At 35.9% G+C, this 13,735-nt stretch overlaps 1 protein-coding gene across 6 annotated transcripts in view; it reads left to right on the top strand.

The window, feature by feature from the left end:
• Positions 1–13,735, top strand: part of CSPP1 (centrosome and spindle pole associated protein 1) — a 67,055-nt gene that overhangs the window by 40,972 nt on the left and 12,348 nt on the right. For all 6 annotated transcript variants that reach the window (XR_014492322.1, XM_083361201.1, XM_083361202.1 and 3 more), the window contains 9 exons: positions 834–981; positions 2,199–2,351; positions 4,337–4,449; positions 6,242–6,391; positions 7,324–7,449; positions 10,327–10,431; positions 11,140–11,200; positions 11,318–11,441; positions 12,430–12,572. Coding sequence is in view for 5 of the 6 variants with exons in the window: in XM_083361201.1 (XP_083217327.1) it covers positions 834–981; positions 2,199–2,351; positions 4,337–4,449; positions 6,242–6,391; positions 7,324–7,449; positions 10,327–10,431; positions 11,140–11,200; positions 11,318–11,441; positions 12,430–12,572 (1,123 nt within the window). In the remaining variant the exon portion in view is untranslated. The remainder of the gene's footprint in view (positions 1–833; positions 982–2,198; positions 2,352–4,336; positions 4,450–6,241; positions 6,392–7,323; positions 7,450–10,326; positions 10,432–11,139; positions 11,201–11,317; positions 11,442–12,429; positions 12,573–13,735) is intronic.

Genomic DNA, 13,735 nt, shown 5'->3' on the forward strand with positions numbered 1-13,735 from the left:
CTTATTAATATTACCCATTTGTGCTGCAGAACGTGAAATATACTTAGATATTGTATTCATACACTTTGAATTTCTAGATAAATATTTACATCAGTGCAATTAAAACAGACAGCTTAATCCAGGCTACCTTGAGTACATTGCCAAAATAGAGACCCTTCTGTTTTCCATCTCTCTTCTTCCCCCTCTTGTCCACCCCTTTTGTTCTCTGTGTACATGGAAGTATTATGCAGGATGATAAAATTTCAAGGGACCAGAATGGTACAGTGGTGCTTAAGAGTTTGTGACAATTTGGACCTTCAGTATTTCCTGCACCAATATGACCTAAAACACAATCTGTTTTCCACATGTTCCGAAAGTAGATAAAGAGAACCCAATTAAACAAATGAGTCAAAACCATTATACTTATATGTTTATTGAGGAAAATGATCCCTGACCCTACATCTATAATGTTTTTTAAACAAAAGGGGGAAAAGCACAATTTGCTAATATGGTTTATTATATAAATATTCTTTAACGTTCTATTTCCAACTTTAAAATATTATTTACACCATTATTACAACATCCAACTCTTACAATATTACAAAATGTGAACATTGAAAATAGCTTTCCAAAAATGCCATGTGATTTGTTAATAAGTGTAAATATGTTACGGTTATTATTTTTAGTGCTGGTCTATGTATTCCTGATTATTATTTTATACACCAATGAAAGAACTGAACATTTTTGTTTAATCTAATTTCTTATGATATATCATGATAGGGCAGTATATGTCAAAATTGTTCAAATTCAGTATTTGTTAAAAATAATTGCTGTTTTATGCATATTTTATGTAGATAAGGGAAAGAGAAGAACGTCGTAGGCAAGAAAAGGAAGAAAAAGAACGCTATGAAGCTAAATTAGAAGCTGAAATGAGAAATTACAACCCTTGGGGGAAAGGAGGGGGCGGAGCTCCTCTCAGAGACAAAAAGGGAAATCTTATAAGTATGTTTGAAAATCTAATTGCCTTCCTTTTAGTTCTTTAGACTTGTAGCTTTTATATGTACTCTCTACTAAAGGACATCTTGATACACAAGTAAAATGGATGTACTACAGCGAATTTACAGCATAGAAGGATTTTTTTTCTAGTTAAATAGTGTGGTTGAAAAATATTTGGTTTTGCTTCAACAAGGACTATTTTTATAACAGGATTTTTAAAAAGTTAATTTGGCAGAATTGCATTGTTGGAGCAAGAAGGGGAATCATGTGATATCTTAAACATCTGTACCAAGAAATTTTTTTGTAGACTTTTATATATTCTCAATAAAGAGACAATTGAATTGCAGTATCCTTGTAAAGTTGAAAGATCATTTCTTAATACATATTTTCCTGTGTAGAAGTTCTGGCTTTTCAAAATAAATAACAACTCAGTTAATGCTAACTGTTATCCAAAGAGGTTGTAGATGTCCTTTTGGAGCATGTGTACATGCAATAGAGATTTTAATTTGTATAATATTTTAGTAATAATTTAATTGGAATTATAAAAGTACATTGAATGTTTAACAACATTAGACTAGAGGCATTGCTTCTTTTCACTGATTGCTACCTCGGCAGAATTCTGTTCATTGTGCTTAAGTTGGGAGGAAGGAGTAAAAACCAGCTTTATTAATTCTTTTTTTCCTGCACTTTCCACATTTGAAATACTATATTTGAAGTTGATTATCCAAAAGAATAGAAAAATACAGGAGATTAACTAGAATTTATTTCTCTTCATTCTTTGAAAATGCTGTTGAATTAAAAGCATTCTTTAAAGAGAAGACACCACTCTCTTCACAAGAAGAGATGGTAAATTCAATTCTTCATATATAAAGTTTTAAAATTCCTAAGTTTTAAAGTAAATATTGCATTAATCCTTTAACACTATTAGGTAAAACTAAAATGTAATAACAAAATTGAAATAAGAGTGCTACAGATTGAGTGACCTGAACTCTTATAGCTAAACTGGATGATAATATATTTAATTGTAAAAAGTTTTTTAAAAAAATACTTGACTTATAGTAGAGCTTGAAATAAGAATATTGTACACAACACACATAATTCTGTCTTTGAGGCCCTTGTGCATCCTTTTAAACTGTAATTCTGAAATAATATTTCTTGAAACTGTTATAAACATGCCACGTTGGAATAAAATATTATAAATGGCTGTTTCCCCTTTTCTTCAGCGGACTTGAATATGATGCACAAGCAAAATGAAGATGCATACCATAATCCAGAGGCACAAGTATATGAAGATAAAAGAGCTATAGTATCTGTTGACCTAAGTTTGGCCTCACCAAGACTTGAAAATACAGATGAATCTACAAATAAAACAGCAGGTTTAAATGCTAATATATTTTCAGTTGCATCCATCTTGTGTCATTGGTCAAAATTATTGTTCATTCTTCCTATGCTGTACTTTCCACTGAAGACAACCCCATATATGTTTTTCAATCTTCTTAAAGCATTTGAAGTTAAGTAGAATTAGACCTATATTATTACATTAATGAAAGTTGTTACATCCCTGTTAACTTCTGATGTACATCAAAACGGACTTTGTGCACCCCCTGAGCAGGGGATTGGACTAGATGACTGCAAAAATGACAAGCAACATCAAGAAGCTTTTGAGCAGTTATATAGATGGAAGACAAACACCTAAAATAGGAAAAAAAATCAAAGCGGGAATCTGTTCAACTGGAAGATTGAGTAATATGTTCATAAATTACAAAAAAAAATCCAGTTTGGTGGGATATTATAACTTCCACCATCTTGCCTTACTTGAAAACAAACCATTAAAAAAATTCAACCTGCTAGGGTCATATATGTGATTCTTCTTCAGGATTGCTTTCGGACATGCCCCTTTTCTTTCATGGTTTTTAAACATCTTTTTTACCGGTGTTCCCCAACCTTTGCGTCTTGGCAGTCCATTGGGGGGAGAGGGGAAGTGGGATGCATGATGCACCGACTGCAAGTTGAGCTATTTGCATGTGCGTGTGCACTAGCACACCGCTTGTACAAGTCAAGCAGTGTGCACATGTACGCCAGCATGTGGCCCACTTACAAATAGGCCACAGTCCAGTAGTGGGCCATGACCCGGGGATTGGGGACCCCTGTTTTACACGACTTTCATTTTAGCAGACTGGACTCAGTTTCAACCTTTGTATGATTTGGGGTGAAGAAATGGAAATTACTGCTTTTTAAAGTATGTTGCACTCTTGCTTTTGAAAAGGAAAAAGTGGATATTATGAAAGTTGAGGAAGTTTGATTATTTTGATGTACATGATTGCAATCAATACATAATCTTTTGAAGAAAACTGGAGTAGCCCAGGTGTATATAAATATGCAATGGATGTAGAATGCTGCTTTAGATCTATTTTATCTTAATAATAGTAAATCTCTTTTCTAGAAAAGTAATCACACCCAGAATTCTCTGTTAGGATACAAGAGTATGGGAAATGAGCAAAAAAATATTGGAAATGTAGTGTAGTTTTTTGAGAAAAATGGTCAGAACACTAAATTTTTCTTCAAGATTTTCACATTCTCGAAACTGACGACTTAGAAGTAATAGGTGTAGAATCCTTTTTATTGATTTTAACATGTAATATTTTTTTAAAAAAAAAATCGGTTGCCTTCTACATTTCAAATAAGAGTGAATCAGAAAGCAAAAGGTGAAATTAATTTCAAGTGTTGCCAGATATAGTCACTTCCTGAACCCCCAATCATATTAAATAATTTAGTTTTTAAATTCTTGGTACATGATTGCTAAATCTCAAAGTATCTTGGACACAACTGAGACCATCACAGTGAAGCCTTTGAATGCTGATTAATTAAAGGCTTGGGTTTCCCCCCACTTTTTCTTTTCCCTTATTAGTGTGCCCATGCATATTAAAGAAGTGGTTGAAGGGGTGGGGGAGGATGTCCATATTCATGTTTCTATCCAGCAGCCATTTTCTCTCTCCTTCCCCGTTTGTCAGGTTCTTATTCTGAAGGGTGTATATTATATTATGTCTGGACTTCCAATTCCCTTGGTTGTCTGTATTGGTAGACAAAAATTTAGTTTTTTCGAATTTGTAGCTTTTGTTTTTGCTTCCGGTAGAGGTAGGTAGTGCCTACTATAGAAAAATCCAATGATTCTTTAAAAGCTTTTGTAAAATACTTTTGGATTGTTAATTGCAAATATGCTAAATTGGGTAATAGCAGTTCATTCAGTTGCAGCATAATTATAGATTATTTGGAGTAAGATACCTAGCATCAGCTTAAAAGCATTTGTGATAGAACTTATTACCAATGCTTACAACTCCCCTCCTTTTTCTTTTTAAATTAGGCTTTACATATACACAAACATCCCCTTTTGCGCGGGGTAATATTTTTGGAGAGCCCCCAAATCCAGAACAATTAAGGAGACAAGAGTCATATAAGAACTTCCTTCGTTTTCAGGTAAGTATATTTGTAACAATATTAAACAAAGAAAAATGTTTTTCTGATTTAGCTCATTTCCATTTTCTAAATACTGCTGCAGATCTGGGCTTGACATAGGTTAAATAGTATTGTTTTTATTTAGTAGTAATAAATTTCAAATACTGAACACAGTCCCCAAAGGACCATGCACTAATATAAGAGGCTAAAATAAGGAAATTAAGATTCATTAAAAAGTTGCAAATGTATCATCCCATCATAATTTCTAAATCACTTCTTGAAAAATCTCAGGATAAATTTCTTTAGACACCACAAAATGTTCAGTATTAGAGAATATGAAAACTGACTAGTGGGGAAGTGGACAGAATACAGTGAAGTATCCTCATAAAGAAACCCTGAACAACAACACTTCAGTTTGCAACACTGTTTGGGAGGATATTTAATTTTCATTATTTGCAACCATTACACGACGCATAAGTTTTAATGAGTGAATTGCATACAATCAAAACTCTGTACCTCTTGGAGGAGTTATGAAAGAATATAGATCATCGCCCAAGGACTGTTTCCTTTCTATGAGAACATCTCCCTTATCCTTGAAGTGATATTCTTTGCCACAACCCTCATTCTCCTTTGAAGTATAGGAACTGCATCCTGGGAATGGAATCAAGCTGTTACATTCTAGAAATTACAGGTAGTCCTCAACATATGAGCCCAACATTTATGTTGCTAAGTGAAAAATTTGTTAAGTGACTTTTGCCCCATTTTACAAATTTTCTTGCCACAGTTGCTAAATGAATCACTACAATTTTTAACTTAGTAACATGGTTGTTAAGTGAATCTAACTTCCCCATTGACTTTGCTTGTCAGAAGGACATAAAAGGATGATCACATGACACCCAGGACACTGCAACCATCATAAAAGTGAACCAGTTGTCAAGCATACAATTGTAAATCACATGACTTTGGGGATGCTACAATGGTCATAAGTATGAAAAATGGTCACAAGTCACTTTTTTTTAGTGCTGTTGTAACTTTGGACAGTCACTAAATGATGTGTTGTAAGTCAAAGACTACTAGTATTGTCCTTGTAACTTTCTGGTTGAGCACACATAGTTTAGGATTCTGGTTTCAATAAAATGGACTGTTCCCTGATGGGTTACTACATTGAGCATAGATGCATAACTTGTACACAATAAGCAGCTAGTCATCCATTTATCATACTTTTAGTATATTGGCACCACTTCTTTCTTAACTGGCTTTCATCTTCATACTAGCTACTGTTGCTACATTTGTATTCTTTAGGAATTGTTATATTTTCATCATTTAGAGCAGATGCGATGTTGCGCAATGTATCAGGACAGTTTCGCCATTGCTGGCAATGGGGTGGGCGCGGCTTCCGGATGACTTGTCTGGCCTGCGGGCCGGCAGTTTGACATGCCTGATTTAGAGCTCTGGTTTGTTTTCACCTAACCTAAACTAACGATGTGATCAGTGTATTCTTCCCTTGCTTTTCCCCCCCCCATTAATCTTCCTTATGAAATTCCACAATTCCTACTTAAATTCCTGATCATGAGATTCCAACTGCTTCTTCTCTTCTTTATTAGAATATCCAAGACTAGTCTACCATAACTACTAGCCTTCATAACTACTAACCTTCATAGTAGATGAGTAGGTGGTACTGTATTGACACAATCCAGTGATTAAGATTGCTGTGAAGAGAAAAGACTTTCATCAATCAGTAGTTGGTCATAATGATCTAGCCAGGTCTAATTAGTTTTATGAAAAGAACAAAAAATTGGTACTTTGCTTCCAGATAGAGGAAAAAAGGAAAAAAGAAGAAGAAGAACGTGAAAAACGAAGGCTTGAAGAAGAAAGGGAAGAAAGAAGGTTAGCTGAGCAGAGAGCTAGAATACAGAGAGAGTATGAAGAGGAACTGGAAAAGAGGAGAAAGAAAGAAGAAGAGGTATGATTATAAATTAGACTTGTTTGATTCGTGCCATGAAGAGAACAGTGACTTCCTTTTATCATCCCCAAAAAGAAACAGTAAATTACTAGTTTTGGAGTAGATGCCTTACATCAAGAGTTTTTTGTTTTTGTTTTTTAAAAAAAAAGTCAAACTCCATATTTTTTTTGTCATAAGAAGTTGCCAGAAGACATCTTCCTTGATTGTATACTTGTGTCTGATTAATGGACAGGTAAATATTTTTGATTAGCATTCCAACTTTGCTTTAATTAATATTTGAGTAAAGAAAATGTATGTTGCTATTCCTTAATTCAGACATGTCAAACACAAGGCCCGGGGGCCAGATCTGGCCCGCGAAGTGGTTTCATGCGGTCCGTGAAGCCACCCTGGAAACAGTGAGGGAACGGCCCCCACTGCCTTGGCCCTGGCCCAGAGACCCTCCTCCTGCCAGAGACCCTCAGATCTGTCCCACTCCTGCCCAGGCCCCCATAGGCACCCTTGATGTGAATGATCTAGAGCTGGCCACGCCCACCCAGTAGGCCATACACTTTAGCCACGCCCACCCAGTAGGCCACGCCCACCCAGGCCACACTCACCCGGCCCCCTGAGGGCAACCGCAATGCTGATGTGGCCCTCAATGAAATTGAGTTTGACACCCCTGCCTTAATTGGAGAATTCCAGTTAAGTGGGAAACAGGAAGTAATTTAATTAATTAATATATGTAATGCAATTTATGTAAAATGAAAATATTTTAAATATATCAGTTTGATTTACAAGTCTCTCACATAAATATTCAAGTGGGCACTTGGTAATATTATATATAGATAGGCATTCCCATTCTTTGTAGTGTAAGAAAAGACTTCAGAGATGCAGTTTGATCAATTATTATCTCATCAAATTTGGTTTGTATCATTCCATTTTTATCTTCATAGCAAAGATCAAAAAATGAAGAATTATATAGATTAGCTGAAGAAAGAAGAAAAGAAGCTGAAAGGAGAAAGGCAGAAGAAGAAGAAAAGAATAAACAGGATATTAAAACACTTTTTATTGATGAGAAGGTAATTTAAAAACAAAATCTTAAATTCTGTCCTTATTAGCTTAGATCCAAGTAGGATCATCTACTTCTCCATAGAACTCAGAAGTACAGTTCTAAGCACATCCCAAAATGCTTCAGTCTCAAAACTGCATGGTCTTCCAGGAGAGCTATAAGAATAACTCCTAGTTTGATGTTTGAATCTAAAGCGCTGATAATTATTGTAAAAGAAATTGCAAAACAGCTTACATAGTATATAAAAAAAAATCTTAATGGCATAGATTAGGACATTGGAATGTTTGAAGTTGGGGACTGCAAAGGTGCTTTATTAAAAGGCAACTGGAGTTTCTTTGTTTTTCTTTGAAGACATTTCGCTTCTCATCTAAAACGTTTCTTCAGTTCACCGTGAGCTGGTTTGCCCGAAATATAGTCATGTGACTGCAGGAGAGGCTGGAAGTGCTTTATAGTACATAAAGCATCCTTTCTGAGGCTGTCATAACTTTGAAAAGTTGTTAAATGATCAATTGTAAACTGAGGATTGCTTGTAGACATTCCCTAGATTAAGATCTGAATACTCAAATTCAACTTTGTGTTAATGTTTCCATAAATCACATCTAAAATGTTTAACAGCAGAATTCATAAGAATTCAAAGTAGTATAGAACATTGGTGAATATATTAAACAGTCTTAGTTTATATTGGGTTGTGCTGTTGAGACTTAGGTGATCACAGCATAACTGATGGAATTTCTTTCTTTAAAGGACAGTGAATTCTATAATGGTCCAGGTCCTGTTTGGTAGTTGTCACAGAGCCTGTTTTTCTTTCAATACTGGATTGATTGAATGTCAGGTTTACATATAGGTAAAGGTAAAGGTTCCCCCACACATGCGTGCTAGTCGTTTCCAACTCTAGGGGCCGGTGCTCATCTCCGTTTCAAAGCCAAGGAGCCAGCGCTTGTCCGAGGACGTCTCCGTGGTCATGTGGCCGGCATGACTAGACGCCAAAGGCTCACGGAACGCTGTTACCTTCCCACCGTAGTGGTCCCTATTTTTCTACTTGCATTTTTTACGTGCTTTTGAACTGCTAGGTTGGCAGAAGCTGGGACAAGTAACAGGCGCTCACTCTGTTACGCAGCACTCGGGATTCGACCTGCCAAACTGCCGACCTTCTGATCGACAAGCTCAGCGTCCTAACCCACTGAGCCACCGCGTTTACATATAGCACTTCGCAAATGCATTTTGTACGTTTAAAGAATAGGGCAGGGAAAACTTTTAAGTTTGTTAATGAGAATTTGTGCCCAGTGGTCTGGGCAATGGATTATTGGATCAATTATTGGACCAATAGCACTTGGACTTATATACCACTTCACAGTGCTTTACAGCCCTCTCTAAGCTGTTTACAGAGTCAGCATATTGCCCCTAACGATCTGGGTCCTCATTTTACAGACCTTAGAAGGATGGAAGGCTGAGTCAACCTTGAGCCAGTGAGACTCGAACTGCCAAACTGCTGGCAGCCAGGAGTCAGCAGAAGTAGCCAGCAGTACTGCATTCTAGCCACTGTGCCACCGGGTTCACCAGATGCAAGATAGATGCAAAAGAAAAGCCCATTTATAATTCTGCTTCTTTTTACCCCCTTTCCCCACATGCTCAGAGCTAAGGATAGTGATTTCCATTTTTTATTAGTATTATAGAATACATTTGACTTAACATATGCTAAATTTCAATTACTTTCATTTCACAGTGTGAGAGAGATTTATTTTGGGCAAGTGTATATTTAAAATCAAATGATAGCACAAAGTAAGTTTACCTAACCAAATTATAATGGCAAACTATTACAAAGTGAATGTCATAAGTAGACAAAAGCCTATAGAAATGTTATATTATTCACAATAATTTATATTAATATCCCTTTACCTTCTATCCATCAGACATTAAAGAAAAGGAAACAGGGAAATTAAAGATGAGTAAATTACAGGAACTGAACAGTCTTTAATGGATGTGATTTATTTCTAGATAACCTTTTAATGTTTTCCTGAGATGTCCCCAGATTTCAGTCTCCTCCAATCCCAGGTAGAAGAAATGCATACATTAGTTCTGAAAGAGTGGTCTCAAGATAGATTCTATAGTGTTAGGTTTCTGATGATATTATGTCCTAATTGTGTATTGTTCTGTTCATGTTCAAATTAATATGACCAGAATTACACATTGACAGTCTGAAATATTTGGAGGCTGAGAGCATCAGGAAAGTATTATATGGCCCTGCCACATTTACATAAATGTATTTACCTTCATTGAGTTTTATGCTAGAATGGGGTTTGGTCTCAAGATAGATTCTATAGTTTTAGGTTTCTGATGATGTTATGTCCTAATTGTGTATTGTTCTGTTCATGTTCAAATTAATATGACCAGAATTACACATTGACAGTCTGAAATATTTGGGGGCTGAGAGCATCAGGAAAGTATTATATGGCCCTGCCACATTTACATAAATGTATTTACCTTCATTGAGTTTAATGCTAGAATGGGGTTTCTGCCATTGTCTTCCTTTTTGTGTATTCTAATTTTTTAATAGTGTTTAACTTTTTAAATACAGTTTAATTCACTTTATTCGAAACTAGAACTTCTGTTAGTATTAACAAGAGAGAATGCTAATGTCACAGTCAATATTTTTTGCTTGCAAAAATGTAAATTCTGTATATTATTGACAATTGGTTTTCATAAATAGGTTCCTAAAAAAACCTCTTGTTTTCACCTTAAAAATAAATACAGCCAAATCAGAATATTTATTAATTAATATATACTGTGTCAAAAGAAAATAAAAATATAATATTTATGGCTTAACAATTGTACTTGTTGAGGTCAGTTTTAGAAGTGCGCATTTTCATCTGCTCATTTTGTTTTTCAGATTTCCAGACACCCTTCTCCTCTTATTCCAACTCTTCAGAGTAAGCCATTAGTAAAAGAAGAAAGGACACTTCTGATGGAGAGTCGTTTGTCTTATTACACGCAGGTATGTTTGCTTATTATACAGATGTAATTCAGGAATTATTTTTAGCATTGTATTTCCTAATTATGTTCTTGAAAGATTACAAGTTACTTGGGGTAAGGGCATATCAACATATTAATTTATATATTTATTCTCCTTAGTGATGTTTAATAATTCTGTTGACATTACTTTACCTACAAGTTGAGAGCACTATTTTGGCAACTTTAAGTCTAATTTTGCTTTCTTCAGCTGATAGCATATGTACCATGACTTAAAGGTTCTAAGAATGTATAATTCTACAGTGTGGTTAATAATAATTTTCAAAAGTAATGGCAGATAGGAATAGGGAGTTGATAGAGCTAGGCATATTTATTTTTTATTTTTTTAGAGGAACATCCTCCCAGTACAGCATTAAGGAAATATCTATCCATAAAATCAATGGATAATTCTTTCTTAATACTAAATGTTCTGGAAAAGACTTGGTCGCTATGGTTATTGACAGTGTAACTGAGAGATGAATGATTATATGTCTTTTCCCCGTGTGTAGTAGTTTCCACCATAAATATTTAATATTTAATTAAAAATAACATGAATTTGAGTTACAGTGTTACTATCATATGTAATCAGGCGTTATAATACATGAAAGCAAAGTCAGTAAAAGTGAGCTATTTCTCTTTATATGGATGTGATTTTCCCCCCCTAGATAAATGTAAATTTTATTTTTTTCCCTAGGATGTCCCCAGAGCTCAATCCCCACCAGTACCAGCTAGAAGAAATCAATTACGTGCATATGGTAAGAAATCTATAACTCTTCTTACTTTGGTTGTGCTAATAACCAGAATAAATATTTCTAAAGAGAAAATGAATACTGGGCATTCTGTATCTAAGCATTGTTATATTGAATTTGCAGAAGAAAAAAAGAATGTAATAAATGAACTTTCGGAGATGAGAAAGCAGCTCTGCAGTGAAGAGCGACGACTACAGGAACAGTTGTTAAAAGTGCACAGTGATGATGATGAAATGCCAGTGAAAGGGTAAGGAGTTTGGTTTGTCACAAGTCATTTAATAAAATACACAGTTCTTTTTGGAAAAGTAATGCATACTTTAATTCAGCGGTCCCTAACCTTTCCGGCTGGAGTGGGGAGAGGCGGATAGGTATATGCGTAGCTCCATTTGCATGACTGCGCCTGCCTGCTGCTCATGCAAGTGGAGCTGTGCATATGTGCTCACCTGCCGCTTCTGTGGTCCAGTTCTTTTGTATGTGAACTGTTATTCTTTCTTTAGGGGAGACCTAAAACACATTCTATATAAAATTGAAGGGAAATCTCCTTCCTATAGATTCTTTCTTCTGAAGCTGCCCTATAGTGGAGTATCGGATAAGGCTATGATGAATCTGGTTCTGAAATTGTTTATGATCTAAAGAAGTTCTGCTTTATAGTTAAATAACAACAACCAAACAAACCCATATTGTCAGAGAGTGAGGCTAAGTGATACAATGACTGTATTGTTGGGTTCAAGTAGACATTCCTGGACTTAAGCAATTGCTTAATTTAGTTCATTGTTAATTGTTTGTATTTAGGCTGGAGATTCAAGTTTTTCTACAACATATTATGACTTAATCGAACAGTTGCCTCCCTGTCTGCTTTACTTCATGAAATATTTGATATATTTTACTTTTTCATCTTGGAGAGGATTTGTATTTCTTAGTTTATAGCCACCATTAATAATTAAACTTTAATGGAAACTATTTCCCTAAAATAACCTAAAACCTAAAGTAATACATGATAATGCATATGGTCACAGTTGTTACTGCATGTAGAGTTTTTATTAGTAAATTGTAAAAATTGGCTTCTCCATGTCTTTTCTAATTGGCTTTCTAGAATTCACAAAACTGGAACATTTTTTCATTTTGTTTTAGACCTATTTTTATCATCTGTTTCATTCTATTTTTTTATTTTAATGGAGCTTGTATGTCTTTGAAATTTGGGTTACCTTTTTGCATGATTTTGGTAACTTTCGTAGGAAAAAAGATAAACAGAATTTGGATGTATTTGAGATGGCCAGACTCCGCATGCAAGCTCCAGTAAGGCGACCATCTTCAAAGGAGATTGCTGATCCTATTAATATACAGAATATCCGTGAATTTAATGAACTTAAATATAAAGGTTAGTTGACAAACTCTGAAATGATGTCAAAGAATCAAGCAACAAGCATCAGAATTACTTTCTCAGCGTTTCTATGTGTACCACAGTAAAAAGAAAAAATGAATTGCAATCATAGTTTTCTACTCTACATGTAGTTAAAATGATGTTGATAACATACAGAAAAAATTATCAGCAGACATGGAAACTTGCAGCTTGCAAAATATAAAATGTTGTTATAACTCCCACTGAGTGTAACAAGAACAAAAACCAGGAAAGAGTCCAATTGGAAGTACAGTAGATATAGAATATTGCCTGATGGTTGACAAAGGAAAAAAGGGTAGCGTGGGATCAAGGGAAAGAACAGAATAAACTGGCTGAAATTGTAAACAAGGGAAACACACTGAAATATTTATTTCAGCTATCAAAAACAAGTAGTCCAAACAGGACTAGGGCTCGCAACTTGGGCGTCCTCTTGGATTCATGGCTCAATTTTGAAGACCATATAGGAGCCGTGACCAGGGGGGCTTTTGCCCAGCTTTGTCTGGTGCGCCAGTTGCGGCCCTATCTGGACCGAGATGCCCTACACACAGTCACCCATGCGCTCGTGACCTCCCGGCTAGACTACTGCAACGCTCTCTACATGGGGCTGCCCTTGAGGACCACTCGGAGGCTTCAACTGGTGCAGAATGCAGCTGCGTGAGTTGTTATGGGAGTTTCCCGATACTCCCGTGTAACACCTCTTCTCCGTGAGCTGCATTGGCTTCCAGTTGCCCTCTGGGTGAGATTCAAGGTGCTGGTAATGACCTATAAAGCTCTCAATGGCTTGGGTCCGGATTATCTAAGGGAACACCTGCTGCTGGCATCAAGTTCCCTTCGTCCAGTGCGCTCCCACAGGGAGGGCCTTCTTAGGGTACCGCCGGTCAAGGAATGCCGGTGGGTTATCCCCAGGGGAAGGGCGTTCTCTGTGGGTGCGCCGGCCCTTTGGAACCATCTTCCCATGGAGCTTAGGACTGCCCCCGACCTTCGCTCATTTCGCAGGGATTTGAAAACTTGGCTTTTTGAGCTGTCTGGCCCAGACTGAGGGGTTTTAATTATTTATTAATGGGGTTTTAGTTTAAATTCAGGGACTTAATTTAATTTTAGTTTTAATCGATTTTAGCTTTGTATGTATGTATTTTTAATTT

This window comes from Vipera ursinii (assembly GCF_947247035.1).
Source record: "Vipera ursinii genome assembly, chromosome: 3".
NCBI lineage: Eukaryota > Metazoa > Chordata > Lepidosauria > Squamata > Viperidae > Vipera > Vipera ursinii.